General features: G+C 36.0%; 1 protein-coding gene across 8 annotated transcripts in view; it reads right to left on the reverse strand.

The window, feature by feature from the left end:
- Positions 1-18,580, reverse strand: part of CNOT2 (CCR4-NOT transcription complex subunit 2) — a 119,711-nt gene that overhangs the window by 63,375 nt on the left and 37,756 nt on the right. For 4 of the 8 annotated variants that reach the window (XM_070454601.1, XM_070454596.1, XM_070454600.1 and 1 more), the window contains one exon: positions 16,679-16,751. The exons of 1 other annotated variant lie outside the window; for it this stretch is intronic. In XM_070454601.1, coding sequence (XP_070310702.1) covers positions 16,679-16,751 — 73 coding nt within the window. Of the gene's footprint in view, positions 1-16,678; positions 16,822-18,580 lie in introns of all 8 variants that reach the window. 3 more of the 8 variants (XM_070454602.1, XM_070454597.1, XM_070454598.1) reach the window with 1 other exon arrangement.

Genomic DNA, 18,580 nt, shown 5'->3' on the forward strand with positions numbered 1-18,580 from the left:
AGAAGTACTTACATATAACCCTAACTAAAGATTTAGAAGTCCATTGCTTAAAAAAATTCTTTTGAGAGAAATAAAAATTTACTGAGAGAAAATATAGACGACTTCAGTGTATGAATTCAGAGAGAGGAAGAATATCATAAATATATCAATTTTTCCCCAAATAAAAATGAAGGTAATAAAATTCCACTTGTAAACACAACAGTTTTCTTTTCAATTCTAAATCTGTCATTGAACAAAGGCCAAGAAAGTTAAGACAATAATAAAAACCAAAGTGGAGAGACAGACATGAAAATCTGATGTAAAGCTATAGTAAAAGAAAATGGGATACCGGTACAGGCAGAGACAAACACACCAAAGCAACCAAATAAAGACATAAGAAACAGATCCATGAATATAATCAAACTGATTTATAGTAAAGCACTGCTGATTAGGAGGAAAGCAGAACAAGATCAATACATGATGCTAATATAACTGATTATCTTTATGCTAACAAAAGGAATTTGGTCTCCTCACACCATATTAAAAAAAAAAATCAATCTCAGAAGAATATGGAAGACAAAACTAAAAATCTTTAAAAGATATGACAATATCTTCATTTACTTAATTTCAATAAGGAAATATGTCTCCAACACAATCTCAATAAATTTGAAAAATTTTAAATTTGACATTATTAAATGTCAGATCAATATAAACACTGTTGATGGGATTCAAAGTTGGTATAAGCACATCTAAACATATTTCTAGAAGATCTTTTGTGAATCTAATTTTCATAAAATTCAAGACTATGACATGGTTCAGAAAACTTCTCTAACTTCATAAAGCACCTTCTATTTTTATACAGTCTCTAAAAGTACAATGGCATGTCTTGCAAGGTTTTCTTTTATCTCCCTCTCCCACTCTGTTCCCCTCTCCCACTTTTATCTCCTCCTCCTCTTTCCTCTGTCTCTGTTGCCCCTATGCTCCTCAATTTTGGTTCCGCTCCCAGAAACTTCTAGAAGCGAGCATTAGTGGGTAAGTCTTGAAGAGTTCAGAGGTGGGCAACTCAAGTCACTGCAGGCCTCAGCACAGGTCCTTTACTGATCCAATCAAGCAGGCAAAAACTCCCCAATTTCAAAAGGTCTAATTACATTTTCAAAGGGGTTGTTCACCACTTTGACGTGCTTCTATGCTCAGGTTCAGACACCCCAATGCTTCTACTTTCTTTATGCATAAAAACTGATTAATTTAAGTCTTTTGTTAATCTTTCATCTGCTTGTACTTTGAGGTTCATGGAGATACTTCATCTCTAGCTTTTGTTACAAATGTTTTCATGGGTTTTGATTTTCTATCTAGTTGTTCTATTTTTATGTGGGAATTCAGAAAGATAAAAAGCAAAAAACTAAGTTTCACCCTCAGTGCAATCACTTCAGAACCTAAGTAAGGTCTGAGACTATATTTTATTTATTTTTTATTTTAATTGGAGGCTAATTACTTTACAATATTGTGGTGTTTTTTGCCATACATTCACATGAATCAGTCATGGGTGTACATGTGTTCCCCATCCTGACCCTTCCTCCCACCTCCCTCCCCATTCCATCCCTCAGGGTCATCCCAGTGCACCAGCCCTGAGCACCCTGCTTCATGCATCGAACCTGGACTGGTCATCTATTTCACATATAATAATATACATGTTTCACACTATTCTCTCAGATCACCCCATCCACACCTTCTCCCAGAGAGTCCAACAGTCTGTTCTTTACATCTGTGTCTCTTTTACTGTTTCGCATATAGGGACATCGTTACCATCTTTCTAAATTCCATACATATGCATTAATACATTGTATTGGTGTTTTTCTTTCTGACTTACTTCATTCTGTATAATAGGCTCCAGTTTTATCCACCTCATTAGAACGGATTCAAATGCATTCTTTTCAATAGCTGAGTAAGATTCTATTGTGTATATGTACCACAGCTTTCTTATCCATTCGTCTGCTGATAGACATCTAGGTTGCTTCCATGTCCTGGATGTTGTAAACAGTGCTGTGATGAACATTGGGGTGCACGTGTATCTTTCAGATCTGGTTTCCTTGGTGTGTATGCCCCGCAGTGGGATTGCTGGATCATATGGCAGTTCTATTTCCAGTTTTTTAAGGAATCGCCACACTGTTCTCCATAGTGGCTCTACTAGTTTGCATTCCCACCAACAGTGTAAGAGGGTTCCTTTTTCTCCACACCCTCTCCAGCATTTACTGTTTGTAGACTTTTGGATAGCAGCCATTCTGACCAGTGTGAAATGGTACCTCACTGTGGTTTTGATTTGCATTTCTCTGATAATGACTGATGTTGAGCATCTTTTCATGTGTTTGTTAGCCATCTGTATGTCATCTTTGGAGAAATGTCTGTTTAGTTCTTTGGCCCATTTTTTGATTGGGTTGTTTATTTTTCTGGAATTGAGCTTGGTTTTGTTTTTTTTTTTGAGATTGAATCTTTGTCAGTTGCTTCATTTGCTATTATTTTCTCCCATTCTTAAGGCTGTATTTTTACCTTGCTTATCGTTTCCTTCATTGTGCAAAAGCCTTTAATTAGGTCCCATTTATTTATTTTTGCTTTTATTTCCATTACTCTGGGAGGTGGATCATAGAGAATCCTGCTATGATTTATGTCAGAGAGTATTCTGCCTATGTTTTCCTCTAGGAGTTTTATAGTTTCTGGTCTTACATTTAGATCTCTAATCCATTTTGAGTTTATTTTTGTGTATGGTGTTGGAAAGTGTTCTAGTTTCATTCTTTTACAAGTGGTTGACCAGTTTTCCCAGCACCACTTGTTAAAGAGACTGTGTTTTCTCCATTGTATATTCTTGCCTCCTCTGTCAAAGATAAGGTGTCCATAGGTGTGTGGATTTATATCTGGGCTTTCTCTTCTGTTCCATTGATCTATATTTCTGTCTTTGTGCCAGTACCATACTGTCTTGATGACTGTGGCTTTGTAGTATAGTCTGAGTCAGGCAGGTTGATTCCTCCAGTTCCATTCTTCTTTCTCAGGATTACTTTGGCTATTTGAGGTTCTTTATAATTCCATACAAATTGTGAAATTATTTGTTGTAATTCTCTGAAAAATACCGTTGGTAGCTTGATAGGGATTGCACTGACTGTATAGATTGCTTTGGGTAGTACACGCATTTTCACTATATTGATTCTTCTGATCCACAAACATGGTATATTTCTCCATCTATTTGTGTCATCTTTGATTTCCTTCATCAGTGTTTTATAGTTTTCTATATACAGGTTTTTTGTTTCTTTAGGTAGATTTATTCTTAAATATTTTGTTCTTTTTGTTGCAATGGTGAATGGAATTGTTTCCTTCTCTGTTTTCTCATTGCTAGTGTATAGGAATGCAAGGGATTTCTGTGTGTTAATTTTATATTCTGCAACTTTACTATATTCACTGATTAGCTCTAGTAATTTTCTCGTGGAGTCTTTAGGGTTTTCTATGTAGACAATCATGTCATCTGCAACAATGAGAGTTTTACTTCTTTTCCAATCTGGATTCCTTTTATTTCTTTTTTTTGCTCTGATTGCGGTGGCCAAAACTTCCAAAACTATGTTGAATAACAGTAGTGAGAGTGGGCATCCTTGTCTTGTTTCTGACTTCAGGGGAAATGATTTCAGTTTTTCGATATTGAGGGTAATGTTTGCTGGGGATTTATCATATATGGCTTTTATTATGTTGAGGTATGTTCCTTCTATGCCTGCTTTCTGGAGGGTTTTTATCATAAATGGATGTTGAATTTTGTCAAAGGCTTTCGCTGCATCTATTGAGATAATCATGTGGTTATTATCTTTTAATTTGTTAATGTGGTATATCACATTGATTGATTTGCAAATATTGAAGAATCCTTGTATCCCTGGGATAAAGACCACTTGGTCATGATGTACGATCTTTTTAATATGTTGTTGGATTCTGTTTGCTAGAATTTTGTTAAGGATTTTTGCATCTATGTTCATCAGGTGGTATTGGCCTGTAGTTTTCTTTTCTTGTGGCATCTTTGTCTTGGTTTTGGTATTAGGATGATGGTGGCCTCATAGAATGAGTTTGGAAGTTTACCTTCCTCTCCAACTTTCTGGAAGAGTTTGAGGAGGATAGGTGTTAGCTCTTCTCTAAATTTTTGGTAGAATTCAGCTGTGAAGCCATCTGGTCCTGGGCTTTTGTTTGTTGGAAGATTTCTGATTACGGTTTCAATTTCTGTGCCTGTGATGGGTCTGTTAAGATTTTCTATTTCTTCATGGTTCAGTTTTGGAAAGTTAATACTTTTCTAAGAATTCATCCATTTCTTCCTAGTTGTCCATTTTATTGGCATATAGTTGCTGATGGTAGTCTCTTATAATCCTTTGCATTTCTGAGTTATCTGTTGTGATTTCTCCATTTTCATTTCTAATTTTGTTGATTTGATTCTTCTCCCATTTTTCCTTGATGAGTCTCTGGCTAATGGTTTGTCTATGTTGTTTATCATCTTGAAGAACCAACTTCTAGCTTTGTTGATTTTTGCTACGGTCTCTTTTGTTTCTTTTGCATTTACTTCTGCCTGAATTTTTAAGATTTCTTTCCTTCTACTCACCCTGGGGTTCTTCATTTCTTCCTTTTCTAGTTGCTTTAAGTGTAGAGTTAGGTTATTTATTTGATTTCTCTCCTGTTTCTTGAGATAGGCTTGTATTGTTACGAACCTTACCCTTAGCACTGCTTTTTCTGAATCCCGTAGGTTTGGGGTTGTTGCGTTTTCATTTTCATTCATTTCTATGCATATTTTGATTTCTTTTTTGATTTCTTCTGTGATTTGTTGGTTATTCAGAAGTGTGTTGTTTAGCCTCCATATGTTTGTATTTTTAATAATTTTTTTTTCCTGTAGTTGACATATAATCTTACCGCATTGTGATCAAAAAAGATGCTTGAGATGATTCCATTTTTTTTAAATTTACCAAGGCTTGATTTATGGCCCAGGATGTGATCTATCCTGGTAGACGGTTCCATGCGCACTTGAGAAAAAGATGAAATTCAATGTTTTAGGGTGAAATGTCCCAAAGATATCAATTAGGTCTAACTGGTCCATTATACCATTTAAAGTTTGTGTTTCCTTGCTAATTTTCTGTTTAGTTGATCTATCCATAGGGGTGAGTGAGGTATTAAAGTCTCCCACTATTATCATGTTACTGTTAATTTCCCCTTTCACACTTGTTAGCATTTGCCTTACATATTGTGGTGCTCCTATGTTGGGTACGTATATAATTGTTATATCTTCTTCTTAGATTGACCCTTTGATTATTATGTAGTGTCCTTCTTTGTCTCTTTTCACAGCCTTTATTTCAAAGTCTATTCTATCTGATATGAGTATTGCTACTCCTGCTTTCTTTTGGTCCCCATTTGTGTGAAATATCTTTTTCCAACCCTTCACTTTCAGTCTGTATGTGTCCCTAGGTTTGAGGTGGGTCTCTTGTAGAGAGCATATACAGGGGTCTTGATTTTGTATCCATTCAGCCAGTCTTTGTCTTTTGGTTGGGGCATTCAACCCATATACATTTAAGGTAATTATTGATAAGTATGCTCCCACTGCCATTTACTTTGTTGTTTTGGGTTCGAGTTTATAAATCTTTTCTGTGTTTCCTGCCTAGAGAAGATCCTTTAGCATTTGCTGGAGAGCTGGTTTGGTGGTGCTGAATTTTCTCAGCTTTTACTTGTCTGTAAAGCTTTTGATTTCTCCTTCATATTTGAAAGAGATCCTTGCTGGGTACAGTAATCTGGGTTGTAGGCTTTTCTCTTTCATCACTTTAAGTATGTTCTGCCATTCCCTTCTGGCCTGAAGAGTTTCTACTGAAAGATCAGCTGTTATCCTTATGGGGATCCCCTTGTGGGTTATTTGTTATTTTTCCCTTGTGACTTTTAATACTTGTTCTTTGTCTTTGATCTTCATTAATTTGATTAATATGTATCTTGGGGTGTTTTCCCTTGGGTTTATCCTGTTTGGGACTCTCTGGGTTTCTTGGACTTGGGTGGCTACTTCCTTCCCCATTTTAGGAAGCTTTCAACTATTATCTCAAGTATTTTCTCATGGCCTTTCTTTTTGTCTTCTTCTTCTGGGATGCCTATGATTCAAATGTTGGGGCGTTTAACATTGTCCCAGAGGTCTCTGAGATTGTCCTCATTTCTTTTAATTCTTTTTTTCTCTCTGCTTCATTTATTTCCACCATTCTATCTTGCACCTCACTTATCCTATCTTCTGCCTCAGTTATTCTACTGTTGGTTCCCTCCAGAGTGCCTTTGATCCCAGTTATTGCATTATTCATTACTGATTGACTCTTTTTTATTTCTTCTAGGTCCTTGTTAAACTTTTCTTGCATCTTACTCAATCCTTGCTGAGACTATATTTTAAAAAGTAACTCTGCACCAATGTTTTCTTAGGTCAGTCTCCCAAAGCAAAATGAGAACCAGTCAAGCTTATAATCTTTTACACAGCAAAGGAAACCATAAACAAAACAAAAAGACAAGCTAGGGGCTGGGAGAAAATATTTGCAAATGATACAACCAACAAGGGCTTAATTTCCAAAATATAAAAAACCTCATACAATTCAACAAAACAATCCAATCAAAAAATGGGCAAAAGAACTAGACAGACACTTCTCCAAAGAAGACATACAGATGGGCAATAGGCACATGAAAAGATACTCAACATCACTAATTATCACAATAAAGTACTGTGTCACTCCAGTCAGAATGGCAAATGTTAAAAGCCTACAAATAAATGATAGGGATTCCCTGGTGGTTCAGTGGTAAAGAATCTGCCTGCCAATGCAGGAGACATAGGTTCAATCCTTGATTTGGAAAGATCCCACATGTGGTGGAACAACTAAGCCCGTGAGCCACAACTATTGAGCAGACATGTGCAACTACTGAAGCCTATGGGCCCTAGAACCTGAGCTCCACAACAAAAGGAGCCACCACAATGAGAAGCCACCACTGCGACTAGAGAGTAGCCCCCGTTCGCCGCAGTCTAGCCTGAGACCTAAGAAAAACCATGCAGCAACAAAGACCTAGCACACCCATAAATGAACAAAATTATATATATATGTGAGTGCGTGTATATATATATATATATATATATATATATATATATGAAAGAGTCTGCAAACTCTAAAAACAAAAATAATAAATGCTGAAGAGGGTGCAGAGAAAAGGGAACCAACCCTCTCACACTGTTGGTGAAAATATAAACTGGTGTACTCACAATGGAAAACACTATAGACGTTCCTCAAAAAACTAAAACTACAGTTGCCATGTGATCCAGGAATCCTCAGATCAGTTCAGTCACTCAGTCGTGTCTGACTCTTTGCGACCCCATGAATCGCAGCATGCCAGGCCTCCCTGTCCATCACAAACTCCCGGAGTTGATTCAAACCCATGCCCATTGAGTCACTGATGCCATCCAGCCATCTCATCCTCTGTCATCCCCTTCTCCTCCTGCCCCCGATCCCTCCCAGCATCAGGGTCTTTTCCAATGAGTCAACTCTTTGCATGAGGTGGCCAAAGTATTGGAGTTTCAGCTTCAGCATCAGTCCTTCCAATGGACACCCAAGAATCCTACTCCTGGGCATATACCCAGACAAAACTGCAATTCAAAAAGATACATGCACCCCCATGTTCACAGCAGCACTATTTACAATAGCCAAGACATGGAAACATCTGTCTATTCAAGAGATAAATGGATAAAGATGGGGTACATATACATAAAGGAATACTAATAAGCCATAAAAAATGAAATAATACCATTTGCAGCAACAAGGATGTAACTACAGATTATCAAACTAAATAAATCGGAAAAAGCAAGACAAACACTACAAGGTATTACTTACACTTGTAATCTAAAATATGACACAAATGAACCTACCTATGAAACAGAATCACAGATACAGAGAACAGACTGGTGGCTGCCAATGGGATGGGGTTAAGGGAGGGATGGAGGGTGTTAGGGGAGGCTGGAATTGGGAGATGTAAGCTTTTGTATAAAGAATGGATAAAGAAGATCCTACTGTATAGCAGAGAACTATATTCTATCTCCTATGATAAACCACAATTAAAAAGAATATTTTAAAAAAGAACGCATATATGTATAACTGAATCACTCTGCTGCTCAGCAATAATTAACACAACGATGTAAATCAGCTATGTTTATACTTCAGTTTAAAAAAGGCAACTGCTTCTATATTTTCTCTGATTGACAGAAATATCTACATTAATGTTTTAACTTACTATTTAATCATGAACACATTCCATATTCATGATTGGGGCAAATCACTTAAATGTAAAATATATTTCTGAAAGAGAACACAATTATTTCATATGCAAAAGCCTAGAAATAAGTTCCCAAAGGAGCACCACAGTGAACACATGGGGATGCTGCCAGGTATTTTAAATTTTGAGAAACAAGTCAGTATCTGTCAGATACCATATGAACTATGTAAGTGGTTAAACCTCTTTAATTTAATGAAACTTTTAACATTTCTGTTGGCCGAGGGGGACTGTGAAAAAATTACTAAGATACCACAGGTGCCATAAAACCATGTATCTTAATGAAACTTGCCTTTTGGAAAGCAAATTTCACCTCATTTGATGATTTCATAAGATGAGTAAAAGAGTATAAGAATATACACATTCAAAGAAAGAACAACACTGTTAGCATCATGTAATAAACCAACCAATGAGGAACGTGGGAATTCATTTAATTTGATGTTTTTGGTTGGCCAGAGGAAGAAGGAGAGCCATAAATGACAAATAAATGTCAAACATTTATTTTAAACAAATATTTAGGTCATGGAGTCAAAATAACTTTTATGGCTGTTAATATGATAATGAAATGAACAGAAGCATTGTATTTTAAACGCAACTTTGAAATCCATCTCATTTTAGCAGGAATTATGTAACTGCATTCCTTCATCTGTGGCTACAGCCATTCATTTCCAAGATTTTCAAGAGCAATGAACTGTGAACCAGTTCACTGGCTTCAGGTATTTTATTTATTTTTGAATGAATTCCTTCCTCAGCTCAGTCTTGCTCACCTCAACCCGATGCCAAAGAGCAACAATGACTGAAACCTTCATTGTTTTGCTCTATGTACTTTATCTATTCCGACAATTCTTCGCTAAGTATATTCATTTTCCAAAAATTCTTTTTCATTTTAAGTGTTCTTTATATTATGTATCTGTAACATTAACATATCAGATTCTAAAATGCTTTGGGGTTACTGCTGTTTTCAATCATATAAGAACTTCTCAAGAAAAGGTTATAAGCTACTGGATGGCTCTGAGACACCATCCATTGTAAGATACATCCTGATAGCAGAAAGACAAAAATTTCCAATACTGTGTTATAACTTACAATAGAAGAAATGGAGCACACCACTGCTTACTTACATTTTCATTGCAGTAAATAAAAATTAAAAAATTAATTTGTATTCAGTATTGTACAATACTCTCAAATACTGAATGGAAAGATCACCTATTAGATGCATTTGTATGTGCACCATCAATTGTTAAATAATTAGGTAACTTGTGTTTTAAATGCTTTCCTTATGCAGAATTGTCAGTTCAGTCGCTCAGTCTTGTCCGACTCTTTGCAACCCCATGAATCGCAGTACTCCAGGCCTCCCTGTCCACCACAAACTCCCAGAGTTTATTCAAACTCATGCCCATTGACTTGGTGATGCCACCCAGTCATCTCATCCTCTGTCATCCCCTTCTCCTCCTGCTCCCAATCCCTCCCAGCATCAAGGTCTTTTCCAACAAGTCAACTCTTTGCATGAGGTGGCCAAAGTACTGGAGTTTCAGCTTCAGCATCAGTCCTTCCAATGAACACCCAGGACTGATCTCCTTTAGGATGGACTGGTTGGATCTCCTTGCAGTCCAAGGGACTCTCAAGAGTCTTCTCCAACACCACAGTTCAAAAACATTGATTCTTCGGCGCTCAGCTTTCTTGACAGTCCAACTCTCACATCCATACATGACCACTGGAAAAACCATAGCCTTGACCAGATGGACCTTTGTTGGCAAAGTAATGTCTCTGCTTTTTAATATGCTGTCTAGGTTGGTCATAACTTTCCTTCAAAGGAGTCTTTTAATTTCATGGCTGCAATCACCATCTGTAGTGATTTTGGAGCCCCCAAAAATAAAGTCTGACACTGTTTCCACTGTCTCCCCATCTATTTCCCATGAGGTGATGGGACCAGATGCCATGATCTTAGTTTTCTGAATGTTGAGCTTTAAGCCAACTTTTTCACTCTCCTCTTTCACTTTCATCAAGAGGCTTTTTGGTTCCTCTTCACTTTCTGCCATAAGGGTGGTGTCATCTGCATATCTGAGGTTACTGATATTTCTCCCAGAAATCTTGATTCCAGCTTGTGCTTCTTCCAGCCCAGCATTTCTCATGATGTACTCTGCATAGAAGTTAAATAAGCAGGGTGACAATATACAGCCTTGACATACTGCTTTTCCTACTTGGAACCAGTCTGTTGTTCCATGCCCAGTTTTACCTGTTGCTTCCTGACCTGCATACAGGTTTCTCAAGAGGCCGGTCAGGTGGTGTGGTATTCCCATCTCTTTCAAAATTTTCCACAGTTTATTGTGATCCACACAGTCAAAGGCTTTGGAGTAGTCAATAAAGCAATAGATGTTTTTCTGGAACTCTCTTGCTTTTTTGATGATCCAGCAGATATTGGCAATTTGATCTCTGGTTCCTCTGCCTTTTCTAAAACCAGCTTGAACATCTGGAAGTTCTCGGTTCACGTATTACTGAAGCCTGGCTTGGAGAATCCTGAGCATTACTTTGCTAGCCTGTGAGGTGAGTGCAATTGTGCAGTAATTTGAGCATTCTTTGGTATTACCTTTCTTTGGGACCGGAATGAAAACTAACCTTTTCCAGTCCTATGGCCACTGCTGAGTTTTCCAAATGTGCTGGCATTTTGAGTGCGGCACTTTCAGAGCATGATCTTTTAGGATTTGAAATAGCTCAACTGAAATTCCATGACCTCCATTAGCTTTGTTCATAGTGATGCTTCCTAAGGCCCACTTGACTTCACATTTCAGGATGTCTGGCTCTAGGTGAGTGACCATACCATCATGATTATCTGGGTTGTGAAGATCTTTTTTGTATAGTTCTTCCATCTGTTCTTGCCACCTCTTCTTAGTATCTTCTGCTTCTGTTAGGTCCATATCATTTTTGTCCTTTATTGAGCCCATTTTTGCATGAAATGTTCCCTTGGTATCTCTAATTTTCTTGAAGAGATCTCTAGTCTTTCCCATTCTGTTGTTTTCCTCTATTTATTTGCATTGATCGCTGAGGAAGGCTTTCTTATCTCTCCTGGCTATTCTTTGGAACTTTGCATTCAAATGGGAATATCTTTTCTCCTTTGCTTTTCGCTTCTCTTCATTTCACAGCTATTTGTAAGGCCTCCTCAGACAACCATTTTGCCTTTTTGCATTTCTTTTCATGGGGATGGTCTTGATCCCTGTCTCCTGTACAATGTTACAAACTTCCGTCCATAGTTCATCAGGCTTTCCATCAGATCTAGTCCCTTAAATCTATTTCTCACTTCCACTGTATAGTCATAAGGGATTTGATTTAAGAGATACCTGAATGGTCTAGTGGTTATCCCTACTTTCTTCAGTTTAAGTCTGAATTTGGCAATAGGAGTTCATGGTCTGAGCCACAGTCAGCTCCTGGTCTTGTTTTTGCTGACTGTATAGAGCTTCTCCATCTTTGGCTGCAAAGAATATAATCAACATCATTTCAGTATTGACCATCTGGTGATGTCCATGTGTAGAATCTTCTCTTGTGTTGTTGGAAGAGGGTGTTTGCTATGACCAGTGTGTTCTCTGGCAAAACTCTATTAGCCTTTGCCCTGCTTCATTCTGCGCTCCAAGGCCAAATTTGCCTGTTACTCCAGGTGTTTCTTGACTTCCTACTTCTGCACTCCAGTCTCCTATAATGAAAAGGACATCTTTTTTGGGTGTTGGTTCTAAAAGGTCTTGTAGGTCTTCATAGAACCATTCACCTTCAGCTTCTTCAGCGTTACTGGTTGGGGCACAAGTTTGTTACTATGCTACTGAATGGTTTGCCTTGGAAACGAACAGAGATGATTCTGTCATTTTTGAGATCGCATCCAAGTACTGCATTTTGGACTCTTTTGTTGACCATGATGGCTACTCCATTTCTTCTAAGGGATTCTTGCCCACAGTAGCAGATATAATGGTCATCTGACTTATATTCACCCATTCCAGTCCATTTTAGTTCTCTGATTCCTAGAATGTCAACATTCACTCGTGCCTTCTGCTGTTTGACCACTTCCAATTTGCCGTGATTCATGGACCTAACATTCCAGATTCCTATGCAATATTGCTCTTTACAGCATTGGACCTTGCTTCTATCACCAGTACCATCCACAACTGGGTACTGCTTTTGCTTTGCCTCCATCCATTCATTCTTTCTGTGCAGGCGCTGCTCCTTACCTTGGACGAGGGGTATCTCCTCACGGCCGCCCCTGCTGACCTTGAACGTGGAGTAGCTCCTCTCGGCTCTCCTCGCAGAATTGTCAGGTGTCTGAAATGCTGATCTGAACTGTCAAATAGGTGTTGAGTGTTTTCACAACATCTGGGAAACTGCTTATGGTTTGAGGTGGGCTGGAAATTTATTATTTTTTTTCTATTCAAAATTCTAAAATTTTGAATTTTACAGTACAGAATATAGGGTACCACTTCCTAAAAAACTAACACAGAATAAAGATGCACCTGTATACTGAACTATGTGTGTAACAAAAATATAAAAACACAAAGAATGAAACAAAATTCAAACTAGTAAGTACTTACGGGGAAGGAAGCAATTTGAAGGGTGGGGCATGGAAACATCTACATTAGGTACAATATATAAGCTGCTGAAATATGTGTATTTGTTAAAAACAATAACACATCACATTTGCACTTATATAATTACTAGAAAAAAAAGACACACTAAATTGTTACAGTAAAATTACAAACTTATATGTTTTATAGCTCTGTAATTAAAAAATAATAAAATGGAAATAAAATATTTAGTGGAAGGAGGAGAGAGGAGGGAACAGCAATACAATCACTGCCATCGTTTGTTTTCCAACATGATATATTTCACAGTTAATGTGGTATTTTAGATTATGAGGTATTCTTAAGGGACACACAGACTGGGATGCATTAGATCCAGTTTATAGATAATATACATTGAACTAGCCAACATATAACATGATCAGTAAGCTCAAATTTAAAAAAAGTAATATCCTAAAAATACTGGATATATATATGTAGCATTTCCCTCAGGACAGTGTGCAATTTCTGTAACTTCTTTCTTTGTTTAATTTTATTACAACAATATGCCTTTGAACACCTATTATGTAACTGAAACCATCGTGTACTGGCAATACCAAAGTATCAATTAATATGGCTCCAGTTTTCAAGAAGCTTAACATACAGAAACACTGTCCAATACAACTTTCTACAATAATGGAAAAGTTCTATATCTGCACTGTTCAATATGTTGGCCATTAATAGCATGCAACTATTAAGCATTTGTAAGATGGCTGACATGACTAAGAATTTAAATTATTTTATTTTATTTACATGAATTTAAATACCACTTATGGGGCTAGTCCCTATGGTATTGGGCAGCATGGGGCTATAGCAAGACAAGGAAAAAACAAACATAACTTCAGTTTGCCATGGTATACACTAAACTAGAAATAGGTACAAAGGTTATGAAAGCAAGGGAAAGGCCATCACTTTGAATGGCTTCTGAAAGTACTGACAGAAGAAAAGGCATCACATGAAGAGGAACCCAAACAAGTAAAGGCATACATGTAAAAGTGCACTGCAGGGAGATTTAAAAGTAGTTTTACATTACTCATGCAAAAACTCCCTATAAACAGAGAAGACAACGGAAATAAAGGCATGTGGGATCACAATGTACAAAGATTATATGTAAGGTTAGGAGCTCATCTTTATTGTATTAGAAAGGGGAATAGGCACTGCTAAGTTAACCTAGTAATTAATACGATTAGATCTGTGCTCATAGTTGGAATAAATTAGTGTAAATTAGAGGAAGATAAGAAATTTTAGCCAAAAATTGAAGTTACATTTCCTTAGAAGCTTGACAATTCTTCTGAGAATAAACTGTAAACCATTTATATGATTAAACTGTCCTGTCTGAACTAATATAGCAGTCTGTCCATCTAAATAAATTTTAAATACTCTATTCAAACTTTAGTAAGAAATAAAACACAAAAAGTAGATAGCAGCAGAAAAACCAATACTTCAACCAATGCCCATTTGAAAGTCACTAAGTTTTAGCACCAAGTTGAGGAAATTCATCTTCCCAAATAAGTTCCTAAGTCTTTAATCAAGTCCTCAACGAAATAAGAATTGGCAAAGTATTACCCTTTTTATTAAATTCTGGAACATTAGCTTATTATTATCAGAATGCTTAAATATCACTATCAGACATCAATGGCACTCCAAAAATAAAAGGCATCAAAGAGAAATTAAAACAAGTAAGATAAATTAAAATAGGTATAAATGAATATAAAGAAATCCTACTTTATCCATGAAAAACAACAAATAAAATTCCACAAACATGGAATTTTAAAAAATCCAAATCATTTCATCTCAGCATACATATACAGATTCTAAGTGCTACCAATACAGTAGTAATTTATCTACTATTCCTTTTAATTTCCCATATGTAATTAGTATATCATCATAATTATCAAACCAGAAATTATACTTCTATACATGTACTTTTCAGAAGAGGCTTTTAAAAAAAAATAATTTTACAACAGAAATTTAAATAATTGTTTCCAAGAATATTCCAACATGCATTGACTGTCACTAAGTAAAAAGAAAAGGGAAAATATTTTCAGGCAGAAAAACCCTAACTAAAAATGAATTTTCTGAGAAGCTAAAAAGCCTGGATTATTTATAATAATGTGACTCAAACAGTGTGACTCTAAACAATTTTTTTTTAGCAGAATCAACAGAAACTAGGAAATCTCTTCATGTATAAAATATAATCTGATTTTTATTCTTAAGTGTAAAATTTGGAATTCTCCATTAATATGATTTCATCCAGTAAAGTAATCACACCGTGTGATGATAAAAACTTCTATACTTTGATTTTACAAACTGGATTACGAATACTGAAAAGCCACACAATCTAGAATTATGATATTCTTAAAAAAAAAAAAAAAATTTAGCATAATCTACCAAAATACAGAACCACCCAAGCAGAGTAACCAATGGAAACTTGTATGAGTGAAGGTAGCTGGAAGCAGCTGTGAGGCAGCAGCCACAGCTAGTGTGAGTGATGCACAAAGGCCAGGCTGACCACATCTGCAAGAGCAGTTCAGAGCAGAAAAGGGTGCAGGAGAACCGCTTCTGCATAGCACAGCTTCCTCTGGCTTATTAAATGCTAAAAATCTGGCAAGAAACTTCAGATACAAAATTGGGTCAAATTCTAGAAAGGTTAAATATGACTCTATTTTTCATTATGTATAGGACCTAAGTCTTGTTTTCAAAGGCTCTTTGTTATTTCACCATGAATTTTCTCCACTGTTCACTTTTCCAATCTAAGGGAAGAAAAGACTAACCAGACTAAAATTAATGATTAGAAGATAAATGGTTAGTTAACAAAGCTGCTACTATCACACCAGTTGCCTTCACAGCCTGCAGAGAATAACACCTGGTGCTAAGGGGCAGAGGGAGGTTGGATATGTATTTGTGAAAGAAGCCTAAAGTTTATTCCTACCTGAGTTATGAACTATTGCTTATTCTGAGTCACTACATAATTTGACAATAAATTATAGGCAAATTAATAAAACATTTTCTTTGAGAAAATTAAATTCGAATGTTATCGGTTTAAAAAAAATCACTATTTAATAGTATTATTGTTAAAATTCACCCTCTTTTAAAAGCTCAGAAAGAAAGAGGAATATTACACTTCAATTATCCTTTCAGCATCCTTACACATTTAGTAAAGGATGGATATTATTAACTATCTAAATAAATGAGAGAACAAGAATCCAGTATTGTGAGGAAAGCAAGCTAATGATAATAGATAAGCTAATTCAATACAATTTGAGTGTCTGAGTACCCTGATCTCTATTTCTTTTATACTCTAACCAGTAGTATCTACATCTCTATGATGCTACAGTACCCTGAATATAGTCCAAGAGTTCAGATTTAGTTTTACAGGAATAACATGTGTAAAGACAATCAACATTTTGTTTCACGGAACACTAACTCTGAATCCAGCCATGAAGTCATAAATTGTGTATTAGATAAACTAAGTTTTGACATATATATACACACCAGGAAAGTTATGCTCTGACACTAAAAGAACATATACATATTTATTATATAAATATATGTACATCATTTGTAATAATATACATTTATTATAAGCATGGTTTAGTCTGAAAAATGTTCTCAACTATTTCAACTGTCTAAACCAACATGCATATTTTTAAAATTATAACCACAATTTTTCAAACTCAGGTGTATCCAACCTGCTGATTCCAATTAAATACAACATATTAAGCAGTTCATGTGACTAATAGAAAAAAAGAGAAAAAAATTGATCTTACCTGGTAGTTTCTTTTCTCAGATAATGTATGTCCATCAGTCCTCACCATAGAGTCGTGTCCTTTCCTCACAGTACTGGAGGCAATCAAATAGAACTGTCACTCAAGGGTCGTGTCACAGGAAGGACCGCCCACCAGTTCTCCCTCTAGAGTGGAATTATCCAAAAGCCGTCATAATTACTAACATGTAAACATATGAACAGCAGCAAAAATATCCAATATGATACATAGAAAACAAAACCAAAAGTACTTTTAATATTCTAATTGATCTTCCTCTTAACCATCTAGGAAGGGCTGGACTGGCAGACATACTTTATTTGAGATAGAAGTTATTAAATATGAAAACCTTTTCCCTTGCAATTAAAACTGTCCGCCAGACCACACACATAGGAAGAAAGTTACAATGAATAAAAATGAAGTGGACAAATAAATGCAGCCCTGAATTGATATATTTTTTCTTTTAAATAAACATTCTCCTGTTAGTGTCAGAAATGTTCAGTTAATTCAGATCTAGTCATTTAATTTCAAATTCCTCTCCTCCAAATGCTTATTTATATAGCTGCTATTTATTCAGTTTATGAGGTTTATTCTTATGCCATAGGATGTGAATACATCATATAATCTTAGAACTGTAAACAGAGGCAAACCTAACTCAACAGTCCGTTAAAATTTACCCCAATGAAAAGTAGCAACAAATGTCATCTTTCTGGATGCCTTAGTCCTTCAGCCCTCCAATTTCACACATGATCTAACAATTTGCTTTTTTACATTAGGGGAAAAAATTAACAGAGCTTATTTCTTAACCTGGCTAGAGACAAACAAGTCCAAAAATGACTAAGCACTGTAAACCTCAGGTACATAAAAAAAAAAAAAAAAAAATCACCGAGGCAGAGGTACTAATTGCCAGAGATGCTAACTCAAAAATGTAAACTGAATATGAAAGACCAAAAATTCAAAAGTGGTATCTACAAAGAATTTGCAAACAGCCATTTTCAAAACACAAGTTTTACTTTTACCTAACTTTTAGTAAAATGTTTACTGCTTGCAATGTGGGGCACCCAGGTTCGAGCCCTGGACTGGGAAGATCCCCTGGAGAAGGAAATGGCAACCCACTCCACTACTCTTGCCTGGAAAAGGCTACCATCCATGGGGTCACAAAGAGTAGGACATGACTGAGCGACTTCTTTCACTTTCACTTTCCCCTGGGAAAGGAGTGAGTACCATACGTACAGAAGTAACAACAGTTGCTAACCACTAAAAATTATATTCAAATTGAGAGCAATTAGTTAACATCAGACAAAATTCCACTTTGGAAGAGGATGATAAAAACATCTAATTTAAATTCATAAGAAATATGAACCAATTTTATTAAAACCAATAAACATGCATATACACAAACATATGGATTATCCCTAAAAAGCAATCTAGTAAGAAGTGCTGAATATTTTTCAAGGAAAACATTAAGATTAGTATTATTAGGTTTACATTTTAAAAAGAAGTTGTGTAGTAAAAACCTATACTCCAACTCCCATTTTATGTTTGGTAACAAGTTAGTGGGTACTTAATTTTGACCATCTTACATTGTAAATGTTTTGTTAAAATACTTCAAAGATGCCTGGCTCTATGGCAAAAATGTAACTGTGCATTACCAAATTTATATGTACTACTGGAATTAAACATCTCTTTTAAAAGTAACAAAGAAGAAAAGTTTTTTAAAGAATAAGTATATTTATTGCTTTAAATATAATCCTAGCAAGGAACTGGATTATTCATAAAGAAAAATGATCTTGTGAATTGAGGGGGTGGGGGGTCAAGAATAGTTTAAGTGACATACATTCAACTTCAATTTAAACGTTCATGACAGTCACAAAATGAGAAGAAAAGTATTTATTATGCATCCCACAT

The sequence above is a fragment of the Odocoileus virginianus genome, chromosome 24 (genome assembly GCF_023699985.2).
Source record: "Odocoileus virginianus isolate 20LAN1187 ecotype Illinois chromosome 24, Ovbor_1.2, whole genome shotgun sequence".
NCBI classification, from domain to species: Eukaryota; Metazoa; Chordata; class Mammalia; order Artiodactyla; family Cervidae; genus Odocoileus; species Odocoileus virginianus.